Raw genomic sequence first — 12,152 nt, forward strand, 5'->3', positions numbered from 1 at the left:
CCTTGCTTTTCACCTGAGCCACATGAAAACGTTTTAATTATGCAAATTTGGGCGAGCCTTGTTGATTAGAAAATCCGCAAGAGGAACACGACGAACCCTCGACGAGGTTATGCTGTGCACCTTAGATTGGCAAAAGGACCTCCAGGCATCAATCAATATGCAAACAGATCCGGGGGCAGGATACACACGCCCTTTTCCCCTTGGAGACCAATAAATTTGGCCAACCACCAATTAGATGTTGGAAATTAATTGGCAATGCCTCGCGGCTAACTCAAACGGAGAACGGATGTGAAGTAGAAAATGTGGGGTTGGAGGTGAAATCAGAATTGGGTTCTTGGGCAACGGACATTTGGGGACTTGACTCACAGAACCGAAGAATTTTGCTGTACTTTGGCGCCCTTCCATTAAACCTTTGTCATGTGTCGACAAAAGTTCTTTCTAAGTTTCGCTCACCAACTTCCCCAAAGATTAAAAGTGAAGTGGGGTTCCTTTAAGAAGGGTACATATACATTAAGGCATCCTTGGATAAGCGTGGAAAACTTTAATATTTATTGATTGAAGATTTCATAATCCATGAATCAGTGCCTTTATTCGGAAAAATCTTTGGGATTCAGCTCTATAGAACTATGGTTTAAAAGTAAAATCCTTAGCATAATAATCATCCAAAACTTAAGTTGTGGATAAAATATTTATCTCACCTTTATATACTCGGTAAAAAATGTCGTTTGAAAAACAAAATAAAATATCTAATTTTTTAAAAATAGGAACAACTATAAAATAATTTTAACAATAATATTTCATCTCTTGCATAAGAAATTCCTAAAACTTGCAGAAAACTATAGATTTAAGAATCGCACTTCTATTTATTCGTGAAAAAGTTGTTGATTGGAGTTCCTTAAGACTACCTTTAAAAAATTAAACCTAAAATTTGTTAGAATATACACCAATTTAAAATACTTAACCTTACCTTAGTTTTAACAATAAAAATCCGTCTTCAGCATAAGCAAACCCTCGTCAAATACTTTAATAATATAAGTGATAAAAGATTGCATAATCACACCTCTATTTATCCGAGACCTCTCTATTGATTGATGCTCCTTTGAGCCACATTTAAAATCAAAATTATATTTTTAAATTTGTTAAAATCATCTCCTGCATAAGCAAAGCCCTCTCGACCACCCCCTATAATTTCTCTCCGCTTTCCCACCACTTCACCGCTCAAAGTTCCAAAGCAGGGGGAAAAAGTTTTCTGGTCATGGAAAACGGAAAAACTGTAAATCCACAACTAACATTTTTAAGCATAACAAAGTACGACGAGATTTCGAGAATAAATCTTGACGCCGCTTTTGGTTTAGTCAGGCATAGCCCCAAAAACGCTTATTATATGGTTCGGGGGGCAGAAAGCTGGAATGGGAGATGTTTTGTCCTCAGGACTTTTTAGTTTTGGACTCTACAACGATGACTGCAACTTTTTCTATTGACTTAATGCAGTTGGCAAGTGCAGTCAAGTTTGGACTTGGACAAGGAAACTTTAAAGATTAACTGCAGGGAAAGTCAGGTTTTTCGGGGGGAGTGTCCCGAATTTAATGCACAACAAAGTTAGTTTTCACACACAACTCATAGGTTTTTTTCCGACTAAACTAAACACATCAATTACCTTTCTTTTTACAAATTTCCTTCCTAAAAACTCCAAATTTATTAGTTGATACATTGGAAGGTTGAAAATGCCTGTGAAGGGCATACTTGGTATATTGGCCACAGCCGGCTCTTTTTTCGCCCTGGGAGCCTATTATCAGCACATTGATGTGATGAGAAATATCAGAAGATTGGAACAGCGAAATCCACATGCCTACTTTATAAGAAGAAAGCTGTACGCATTGGTAAGCAATGATATATGGGTGTTATGAAATCCTTATATCACATCTCCAATAGTCAATGAAATCATAATATTATAAAATATATATGATATGATATAGCTTATACTAGATTATATTACTATCTCAATGAGAAATAACATATTTAGATACCTATCTTAAGATACTCTTTGAATAAAGTATAGTTTTTACTTACTTTTAACCCTCCCTTAATAACCCCATTTTCCAGCTGGGAATCTTTACTGTAAGAGCCGATGGCAAAGAATCGGACTTGGAACCCGATGGCTGCCACAAGCTGGGCGGGATCATGAAGTACGGCTTCCCCAGCACAAATGATATTAGCCTAAATGAGACCTATGACTTTGTCACGTCCTTCGATCGCCGAAACTCCGCAGTTCAGTGGATGTGTGAGCGGGTGGAACTGTCGGATCGTCTATTCTATGGCGACTCCTCATCTGTGGCGCCAGCTGGAGCCTTCGACCAGTCGGAGGCCTCTAGGGTGTTTTTCCTATCCAACATCAAACCCTTTTTGAACCGTGGATTTAACCTCACCGTTTGGGACCGATTGCTGAAGTACGTGGATGAGATGAGCCAGAAACATGGCACCGTATACGTATACACCGGATCCATTTACTTGCCCCGTGAGCTGAAGTCCAATAGTTGGTTCCTGGAGTTCCAAACGGAAGAGAGGACCATGGTGGCCGTGCCGACGCATTTCTTCAAGATCCTCGTTATCGATCCAAAGTTTGAGGGTAATTCCATTCCGTATGCGGAGGCCTATGTGATGCCCAACACTCCGCTGAACAATAATGTCGAACTGAAGACCCTACTCAGCGATATCCGGGATATAGAAAATGCCACGGGTCTGCGCTTTTTCGAGGGCCTAGACCGCAACTTTGTCAACACCCAAGTAACCGGTTCAGCAGCCCATCCATTAAACAGTCCTCTCACTAGTTCTGTAAACAGCCCAGTGACCAGTAATTTTGCCAATCGCAGTGCCATCGCATCTACTAAGTCGTAGGAAATAAATAAATACATGTTTGAAGAAAATCTTTGGGAATATTACTTAGTTTATTATCAAAGTTTTGTTAAATATTAGAAGGTAGGGCTTGGAAAAAATAATGTTAGCCTTGGAAAACCCTTTAGATTTAAAAACATTAACAGTTTACCTTTAAAGGTGGGTAGGTATCATATCATATGGAGCAAAAATGGAAGCTCCTTGGACTAGGTATAGTCCTTGGAGTGACTGCACTCTGTGCCTCCTTTGTGGGTGGAATGTATTTCCAGCACACTGATGCCAGAAAACGCTTGCAGAAAATAATTGAAAAGGATCCCTATGCCTACTATGTCAGCCCCAAAATTAATGAAGTGGTGGGTGAGCAAAGGAAAATTCTATAATTGATTTTAAACCATTATTCCCCCAGTTTACTTTCTTTGAGACCCACGATGAGGCCGATCACCGGATGAGACAAATCATGAAGTACGGGTTTCCAGGGCTCGACGACTTACGTCTGTATAGTGACTTTGTGCTCTCCTACGATCGCCGCAATCGAGTTGCCCACTGGGTGTGTGAGCATCTCCAGGTGGACAACATCCACTCTCAAGCAAGAAGACGTGGTCGCAACCCATACCAAGCGGACATGAGTGTTCCCTCAAACTTTCGCTCCGAATTGACCGACTATCGGAGATCAGGATTCGATCGAGGACACTTGGCAGCCGCGGGGAATCACCACTTACAGCAGAATCACTGCCAGGACACGTTCTTTCTCACGAATATTGCCCCGCAAATTGGTCAGGGTTTCAATCGTGGGGCTTGGAACAATTTGGAAAGGTATGTTCGGAACCTAGTCCATCGATTTGGTTCCGTCTTCGTTTGCACTGGACCGCTTTATAAGCCCAAACAGAGACCGGGGGGTAAACTGGGTGTGGAGTATGAAATGATAGGATTGAACATGGTAGCAGTTCCCACGCACTTCTTTAAGGTGATCATGGTGGAATCAAAACTCCATCTGGGCAAACCCTATATGGAGGGTTACGTCCTACCCAATGCTCCCATACCCGATGGTCTGACACTTCGCTCCTTTCTCTGCGACATTCGGGAGATCGAGCACTATGCGGGTCTTAAGTTCTTCGATGGACTGAGGAGGAGTGCTCTATTCGGCAGCAATTATCCCAGTGAATCGCAGGTTTTTCGGGAGTTTGCTTAAAAATAGGATTAGAACTTAACAAGTAGGCCTTATCTTAAAAACTGACATATCTTCCAAATTATATTCATAAGATACTATCTTACAACAGTACACCAAATTATTGTAGACCCTAGTTATGTCCATGAACGAATCGAGGGCTCATCAATGGGCTCTATGTGCCCTGGCGGGAATTACAGGCTTTGTGTGCGGTGCCTTTGTTCAGCAAGAGGCGTCCATAAGGCAGCTTTTCCAGCAGATTCGCAGGGATCCCTATGTTTACCATCACCGCCATAAGTTGTATCCCATGGTGAGTGATAGTAATATAAATACCTACTATATTATTAATAGGTTATTTTTATTTCACCAAAAGCTGTCTACCTTTAGGACAGATCATGAAACCCGTTTGTGGAATAGTTCCACTTCCTTGGCTGACAAGTTCAGGGAATTGGTAGTATCCCCGATTTTCGATTTCGTGAGCGCTGCTCTAATGCTAAAAACTGACTCGGCCACCACAACAGATCTGCTGGACCTCATCAAATACGGACTCCCCAGCACGGAGAACTTGTACGTCCACAAGGACTACGTTGTTGCGCAGGATATGTGCACCAATGCCCCCAGATGGATCTGTGAGCACTTCCGGGGGGACTACCAAAAAATGGCGTCCGATGAAGGCGGCTATAGCACCCTGAATCTTCGCTACAATGATGTCTATGTCTTGAGCAGCGGCTCGATGAAGATCTGCAAGGTATTCAAGCGGAAAATATGGAACGATCTGGAGAAGTATGTGGCCACCAAGGCCAAGGAGTTTGGCTCAGTGTACACTTACACTGGACCGATTTACACACCCTCCTGTCACGAGAATGGCAAATGGACGATGAAATACGAGGTGTTTGACTGGGTGCCAATGCCAGTGCCATCGCACTACTTTAAAATCCTGATCGTGGAGAGCCGAGTCCCGGGACTGTATCCTTTTATGGAGGGATACATCATCGAAAACAGCCGAATGGTGGGCGGAAAGTTGAGCGATCACCGGGCCAAGATTGACGAAATAGAGCGTTTCACGGGGCTAAAGTTCAACAAAGTCCTGCAGCCCGTTGTGCAGTTCGATAAGAAGTCTTTTAAGGTGGACCCTAGGGCCTGGGCGGGACGATTCGAGGAGATTTCCGAACCACTAATAAGACTTCCTGCCGATAAGGAAATAAAGGAGTTTTAAAGTATGTTTCTAACAGCATAATTTAAGCATCAATAATTTTGAGAAAATAAGATTTTTTAAAATTAACTGTTCATAAACGGCTTAAAAAATAAAATGTATAGTGAATAACTTTGTTGTTTTACATAATCTTAAGAATCATAAACATGTTGCTTAAATAATTACTGAAGCTAAAAACATTTTAAATTGTCTCTTATAATTTGCAAAAAAAATTTTTATTTCAAAATTAAATTGTTAATTTTTTCTGTTTAATAGTTTTACAGGTAATAAAAACCAACATATATTTAATCCCTCACTTTTTGTGACGTCACTCCATTATTTTGTGCCACCTCAGTGCCCATCATAAATCTGCGCTGTTAGCTAACAGCGGCGCTGTTAATGGTTAGCCGTTATTTAACAGCGTTCAAATAATTTAGTATTTTAATACCACCAATGTTGGTGCTTCCCAACACTGCAATTTCGTGTTTACGCACACTACTATACGTGGCAGCAAGAAGAGCAAAAAAATCATTAGGGGACTGACGTGGAAGTTCGTTTAGCTCGAAACTTATTTTGTTTTTCAACCAGCGACTCGTGCGCCGCGGCCGTCAAGAGTGGAGGCCAACACCGAGTGGCCAAAATCGTGGAGTTAGTGGTCAGGAATCCGGCCGAGCAGCCCCCGAACTTGTCCAATCGCCGTGGCGAACTTTGAGCCATCCCGTGTGTTTTCTCTCCAATTCGCGTGAAAGTTGTTTGGTGCCTTAGCTTGCGACTCTCTTCATTACACAGAACGGACAGCAATCCGGCTAGGAAATGAATCCCAACCTGTACGGGCCACCGCCCACGCAATTCCAGCAGCAACAGCCCCAGTTTGGGGCTCCTCCTCCGTCGGTTCCCGGAGGCTGGCCACCGCAACAACAACCGCCGCAACAGCAGCAGCAGCAGCCGCCGCAGCAACAACAACTGCCTCCGCCGCAGCAGCAGCAGCAACAACCACAGTATGGAGCACCACCACCAACGTCAGCGGCACCACAGTCGTACCTCAATGGCAACTACCAGCAGCAGGTGAATGCGATAGCCATTTGGTGTGCCAGGCCTTCCTGGTGACGGGTCAGGACTCAATAGTTCCAGATCCCTAAAGCTTGTCGGGATTAGATGTTTCAATATAATGATACAATGGAAGGGTATTTATAGGGACTAGATTCCAATAGGATAAAACAAAACTGCACAGATTGACTTTGTGATATAGTAATCCCATATCTGATCTTTTTAGTTATATAGAAGCACTAGTTTTAGTTAGTTTATCGTACAAATAATATAAAAATTATTTAATCTTGAGGTAGTTACAAGTTATAAGGACCCTAGATTGTAAACAAACATTGAATTTCGCAAAAGTCTTACCGGATGACGTGACTCTCTTAATTACTAGACCACTTTGACCTCTTGAAGCCAGATTATTAGTATACCAAAGAAAACAACTACGATTTTTGGCACTTACTTAAAGGTATCTTTCAAAGTGTACACTTAGAAATGCCCCCTGATAAGCCGTGAGCACTTCGTTCAGCAAAAGAGGTCATCCGTGATTTCATAATAGAAGAGTGAAGCCGAGCTTGTAGATAAGAAAAACAACCAAGTGAACTTACAAAAACCATTCTCTCTTTCAGCTGGCCACGTCGATGGGCGGGTTGAGTGTGAGCGGCGCCGGTGGTGTTGGGGCCAATCCCCTGAAGCCACCACTCCCGCAAGGAGCTCCCGCCGCTGCTGCTGCACCACCGCCAACCGGTTTCAATCAGTTCAACTCGAATGCGGCTCCACCCCCAACCAACAACAACAACGCTGCGTACGGTGCTCCACCATCGTCGCAAGCTGGTGGCTATGTTAACGGAGCCCTTCCGCCCAGCAGCACGCCTCAGAGCGTGCCCAGTGGGATTAACCAGATGAGCTTGAACAGCGCCAGTTTGGCGGGCCTGCCGCACATGCCGCCTCCGAAAGCAGCTACGCCCGGAGCAGCTTCTGGTCAGCCTCCAGTTCCTGGAGCTGGTTCCTCCCAGCAGACTCTTCCCGGACAACCGCAATTGCCAGGGCAGCCACCACTTCCCGGTCAGATTCCCACCTCCCAGCCAGCCCCCAGCCCCTTTGGAGTGCCCAGTTCGCGACCTGGACAACCTCAGCTGCCCCCTGGAGCCGCTCCTCCGACCTACACGCAGCCCGGACTGCCGGCACAGCAGCAGCAGGGAATTCCTCCATTGCAGCAACCAGGGTTACCATTGCAGCAGCCGGGATTTCCCCCACAACAGCCTGGCCTGCCACCCCAATCCCAACCGGGCTTGCCCCCGCAGCCAGGAGCACCTTATGGAGCACCCCAACCAGGCGGTTATCCAGGTGGCTATCCAGGACAGGCTCCCGGAGGCTACCCTGGAGCACCACCGCCACATCCAGGGCAACAAGCAGCAGCTCCGCCACAGTTCGGAGCACCGCAGACGGGATATCCGGGTCAACAGCCGGGCTATCCACCGCAACCCGGTCAGCAGCCCATGCCCGGATATCCACCACAGCCGGGACAACAGCCAGGAGCACCAGGATATCCACCGCAGCCAGGTGGCGGCTATCCAGGCCAGCCAGGACGTCCAGGTTTTAATGTAAGTTAGAGGATTCTTTTAAATAGCAGCCAAGTTTTAACTACTTCCAATCTCTTTTAGCAACCTCCCATGCCGGGTGCAGGGAACATGTACCAGCAGGCACCACAGCCACGTCGCCTGGATCCCGACCAAATGCCGAATCCAATCCAGGTGATGATTGAAAATCAACGTCAGGCCGGCGGACCCTTTGTGACCAATCAGCCGGGTCTGCTGCCTCCATTGGTGACCACCAAGTTCGTGGTTCACGACCAAGGCAACTCATCACCGCGCTTCCTGCGCTCCTCGCTCTACTGCATCCCCAACACCGGTGAACTTCTCAAGACCACAGCTCTACCCTTGACGATCAACATCTCGCCGTTGGCCAAGATTGCAGAGGGGGAAATGGAGCCACCAATTGTGAACTTTGGCGACATGGGACCAATCCGTTGCAACAGATGTAAGGCGTACATGTCGCCCAACATGCAGTTCGTGGATGCCGGACGTAGATTCCAGTGTCTGATGTGCAAAGTTACCTCGGAGGGTGAGTGTTCCTTGAGGAAATGATGAAAAGGAAAGCAACTTAATGAAAATTATTTTACCTTCCAGTTCACCCCGACTACTACCAGCATCTGGATCACACTGGTCAGCGTGTGGACAAGCATGAAAGACCCGAGTTGCTGCTGGGCACTTATGAGTTCCTGGCCACCAAGGATTATTGCCGGGTAAAACTTTACTCTCCCTTTATACAAAAACCCTACGCACTGAAAAATGTTTATACAAAATGGTTGAATGCTTTTAAAAATAGCTTTCTTCAAAGTAGGGCAAGATTTTTAAACGCATTCAATTAAAGATGTTCAACATATGGCATCTATTTTGTATACATTTTGTGTTTTTCTGAGGAATGACAATCCCATTTGTCCCTCCACAGAACAACACTCCCCCGGAGGTTCCCGCCTTCATCTTCATCATCGACGTCTCCTACAATACCGTGAAATCGGGACTGGTTCACCTGCTGTGCTCCCAGATCAAGAACATACTCAAGCATTTGCCAGTCGACCAAGGTCAAGATAAATCCAAGGTGCGAGTGGGTTTCATCACGTACAACAGCACCGTGCATTTCTACAACATCAAGAGCAGTCTGGCCCAGCCCCAAATGATGGTTGTGGGCGATGTCCAGGAGATGTTCATGCCGCTGCTCGATGGATTCTTGTGTCACCCAGAGGAGTCGGCAGCTGTAATCGATGCTCTGATGGAGGAGATTCCCCGCATGTTTGCGGACACCAAGGAAACGGAAACGATCCTGTACCCTGCCATTCAAGCGGGTTTGGAGGCACTCAAGGCTTCCAACGCATCCGGAAAGCTGTTGGTGTTTAACTCAACGCTACCCATTGCGGAGGCACCTGGCAAGCTGAAGAATCGCGATGACCGCAAACTCCTGGGCACGGATAAGGAGAAGACCGTGCTCACCCCGCAAACTACGGCTTACAACACATTGGGTCAGGAGTGCGTTCAGCAAGGATGTTCCGTGGATTTGTTTGTGTTCAACAATGCGTACATCGACCTGGCCACTATCGGACAGGTTTCGCGGTTGACTGGAGGCGAGGTGTTCAAGTACACCTACTTCCAGGCGGACATTGATGGCAAGCGTCTGATCCAGGATATCATTAAGAACGTATCGCGACCTATTGCCTTCGATGCGGTGATGAGGGTGCGCACATCGGCGGGCATCCGACCCACGGAGTTCTACGGCCACTTCTTCATGTCCAATACCACTGATGTGGAACTGGCCAGTATTGGTATGTAGCCATCATCCTGTATTAATTCCAAATGAAGTAAATAATTGTCTCTTTTTTACAGACGCCACCAAGTCGGTGTGCATTGAGATCAAGCATGACGACAAGCTGCCGCCGGAGGAGAACGTGTACCTTCAGGTGGCTCTGCTGTACACCTCCTGCAGCGGTCAGAGGCGTCTGCGTGTCCTTAATCTGGCACTTCGCGTGACCACGACGATTGCGGAAGTCTTCAAGAGCTGTGACCTGGACGCCATGATGCTGTTCTTCGCCAAGCAAGCCTGCTTCAAGCTGATGGAGCACACGCCCAAGCAGGTGAAGGATAACCTGATCCATCGATCGGCGCAGATCCTGGCCTGCTACCGCAAGCACTGCACCTCGCCCACTTCCGCCGGCCAACTTATCCTTCCCGAGTGCCTCAAACTGCTGCCGCTGTATGCCTCGTGTTTGCTGAAAAACGATGCTATTTCCGGCGGATCGGATATGACGCTGGACGATCGATCCTATGTCATTCAGTTTATTTTGTCCATGGATCTGAATCAATCCGTCAGCTACCTGTATCCCCGTTTCATTCCCATCCACAACGTTGTGCCCGAGGAGACGGATTTGCCGACTCCCGTTCGCTGCACGCATGAAAAGACGCAAGAGGATGGCGCCTACATCCTGGAGAATGGTGTGCACCTGTTCGTCTGGCTGGGCCAGTCCCTGTCACCCAACTTTGTGCAGTCTGTCTTTGGCGTCCAGGGACTGCAGCAGCTCGCCCTGGAGCGGTTCAACATTGTGCCAGAGACGCCGCTGGCCAAGCGCATCCACGGCATTCTGGAGCAGATCATGAAGGAGCGATCACGCTACATGAGGGTGTGTATTTTTTTCTTGATAAAGAAGTTTTTTCTTGTTTTTGCAAATGAGTAATTCTTTTAACCTCTTCTTCAGATCACCTGGCTGCGACAAAACGACAAGCTGGAGAGCGTGTTCCGACACTTCCTCGTCGAGGACCGCGGCACAGACGGCTCGGCCAGCTACGTGGATTTCCTGTGTCACATGCACAAGGAGATCAAGGATCTGCTGAGTTAGCACGCCGGCTACTCTGGCGCGTACAAGCCCGAGCAGCGGTGGGCGGACAGCTATTCCCAAAACAGAGCTCGGATGCGTCGCCTCTCGTCCATGCGCAGTCGCCTCGGCAAGTAGGAGGAGCAGTTGGTTAAGGATCAAGAGCAAAGCAGACAGCTGATGGAACTTCAATTATATTTAAATAAAAATACATATACATATATATTCATTAATGGCTATCATTTTGAGCTTATTCTTCCATTAATTTTATTAAAGTTCACATTTTGCATTGTTTTACTTTAATACTTTAAATATATATATATTTGTATGTATTTTTTGAGCGCTGCGCTTAAAACAGAACATTTGTTAAACAAGGCAACTGCTGATCTGCAAAATTACTTAGAAAAAATTATTCTCTTACGAAATTCCAGGCAATGTTTAATTGTAATTACAAATTACTTGCAAATTTCCCACAGTTGAAAACTACTAGTTGATTATAATGGATAGTATAAGAGCACTACTTCGTTTACTTCCCTTTTGGCCCAACCGATGTTTATTTTAATGTATTTTTGCAATAATTTGTGCGCTGCGCCCTGCTTTTTATCATACTTTATGTCATGGAAAGATTATTATATTATAACCTAAATGTTTCGTGTGAGAATTATTCGACTTATATGGTATATCGCCCCCTCCTGCTATCGAAAGGAAAACAAAAACTGTGCAAAACGAAAAAACGTTTATTGAGTACGAAAAACGGAATAAAAACTCTTTATTAAAAAGCGAAAGGTGAATTGTGTTTTATTTTACAGGCAGAGCAATTAAAAAAAGAGATTAAAGGAATAAGAATACACTTATTCTTATCCCCTAATGGGGGGATTTAGGATTTTTGAAAAAACTGGGTGTTTTTAAATTATAAAATATTCGTCTGCCTTAATTAATTATTAAAGCTTAGACTTTTTAGTAAGGAGAAACTTGTATATATAGAAGTTCAAGTATAACTAGTTCTGATAAGAACGATTAAGTCTTAATATAGATGCCCATTTGACCTTTAGTGTCCCCTCTATTATCAGGTTTTATAAGTCTTTCGAAGTCACAACATTTTTGGGTTTCCATTGAGACAATTCTTTTCGGCACCTCAGTCCAAGCTTGGTTCTTGAGGCAAACAGAGCTCTCGGAACTTCAGGCCCGCCGAAGGTCAAGTGTCAGGACTCCAAGGAGTATAAATTAATTTTTACTTGATGTCCTGACACTTGCTACCATCGGCATAAACCTCACATCTACGATATCCGGCTTCAATTGTGAAAACCATGTTACATTTTATACGAATTTAGTCTTCTCGAAGGTCAAGTGTCAGGAACACAAAGTGTGTAAATTGGTTTCTCCTTGATGTCCTGACACTTGCTGCCATCGACGGAAGCTGGAAAGCTAGTAAAACAAAGTGTCTT

The 12,152-nt window shown here is 45.3% G+C and overlaps 4 protein-coding genes across 4 annotated transcripts; all 4 read left to right on the top strand.

The window, feature by feature from the left end:
- The first annotated feature begins 1,607 nt into the window (after positions 1–1,607).
- LOC108036062 (uncharacterized) lies at positions 1,608–2,924 on the top strand. The gene is made up of 2 exons (XM_017112005.3): positions 1,608–1,880; positions 2,104–2,924. The coding sequence occupies exons 1-2, from the start codon at positions 1,725–1,727 to the stop codon at positions 2,893–2,895; spliced, it is 948 nt and encodes a 315-aa protein (XP_016967494.1). The 5' UTR covers positions 1,608–1,724; the 3' UTR covers positions 2,896–2,924.
- A 102-nt stretch (positions 2,925–3,026) lies between these two features.
- LOC108036058 (endonuclease G, mitochondrial) lies at positions 3,027–4,081 on the top strand. Its single transcript, XM_017112001.3, has 2 exons — positions 3,027–3,245; positions 3,299–4,081. The coding sequence occupies exons 1-2, from the start codon at positions 3,072–3,074 to the stop codon at positions 4,079–4,081; spliced, it is 957 nt and encodes a 318-aa protein (XP_016967490.1). The 5' UTR covers positions 3,027–3,071.
- Positions 4,082–4,196: 115 nt separating this feature from the next.
- Positions 4,197–5,381, top strand: LOC108036057 (endonuclease G, mitochondrial). Its single transcript, XM_017112000.3, has 2 exons — positions 4,197–4,367; positions 4,431–5,381. Exons 1-2 carry the CDS (start codon positions 4,197–4,199, stop codon positions 5,271–5,273), a joined length of 1,014 nt encoding a protein of 337 aa, XP_016967489.1. The 3' UTR covers positions 5,274–5,381.
- Positions 5,382–5,745: 364 nt separating this feature from the next.
- Positions 5,746–11,492, top strand: LOC108036104 (protein transport protein Sec24C). Its single transcript, XM_017112076.3, has 7 exons — positions 5,746–6,314; positions 6,914–7,888; positions 7,949–8,408; positions 8,474–8,589; positions 8,796–9,663; positions 9,725–10,515; positions 10,591–11,492. The coding sequence occupies exons 1-7, from the start codon at positions 6,063–6,065 to the stop codon at positions 10,729–10,731; spliced, it is 3,603 nt and encodes a 1,200-aa protein (XP_016967565.1). The 5' UTR covers positions 5,746–6,062; the 3' UTR covers positions 10,732–11,492.
- The last annotated feature ends 660 nt before the right edge of the window (positions 11,493–12,152 follow it).

The sequence above is a fragment of the Drosophila biarmipes genome, chromosome 2L (assembly GCF_025231255.1).
Source record: "Drosophila biarmipes strain raj3 chromosome 2L, RU_DBia_V1.1, whole genome shotgun sequence".
NCBI lineage: Eukaryota > Metazoa > Arthropoda > Insecta > Diptera > Drosophilidae > Drosophila > Drosophila biarmipes.

Excerpts from the sequence above, each read along its gene's own strand:
- LOC108036062 (XM_017112005.3), top strand. The coding sequence starts at position 1,725 with ATGCCTGTGAAGGGCATACTTGGTATATTGGCCACAGCCGGCTCTTTT. Across the intron at positions 1,881-2,103 it reads GAAGAAAGCTGTACGCATTG|CTGGGAATCTTTACTGTAAG; the intron begins GTAAGCAATGAT and ends CCCATTTTCCAG.
- LOC108036058 (XM_017112001.3), top strand. The coding sequence starts at position 3,072 with ATGGAGCAAAAATGGAAGCTCCTTGGACTAGGTATAGTCCTTGGAGTG. Across the intron at positions 3,246-3,298 it reads GCCCCAAAATTAATGAAGTG|TTTACTTTCTTTGAGACCCA; the intron begins GTGGGTGAGCAA and ends TTATTCCCCCAG.
- LOC108036057 (XM_017112000.3), top strand. The coding sequence starts at position 4,197 with ATGTCCATGAACGAATCGAGGGCTCATCAATGGGCTCTATGTGCCCTG. Across the intron at positions 4,368-4,430 it reads GCCATAAGTTGTATCCCATG|CTGTCTACCTTTAGGACAGA; the intron begins GTGAGTGATAGT and ends TTTCACCAAAAG.
- LOC108036104 (XM_017112076.3), top strand. The coding sequence starts at position 6,063 with ATGAATCCCAACCTGTACGGGCCACCGCCCACGCAATTCCAGCAGCAA. Across the intron at positions 6,315-6,913 it reads ATGGCAACTACCAGCAGCAG|CTGGCCACGTCGATGGGCGG; the intron begins GTGAATGCGATA and ends TCTCTCTTTCAG. Across the intron at positions 9,664-9,724 it reads TGTGGAACTGGCCAGTATTG|ACGCCACCAAGTCGGTGTGC; the intron begins GTATGTAGCCAT and ends TCTTTTTTACAG.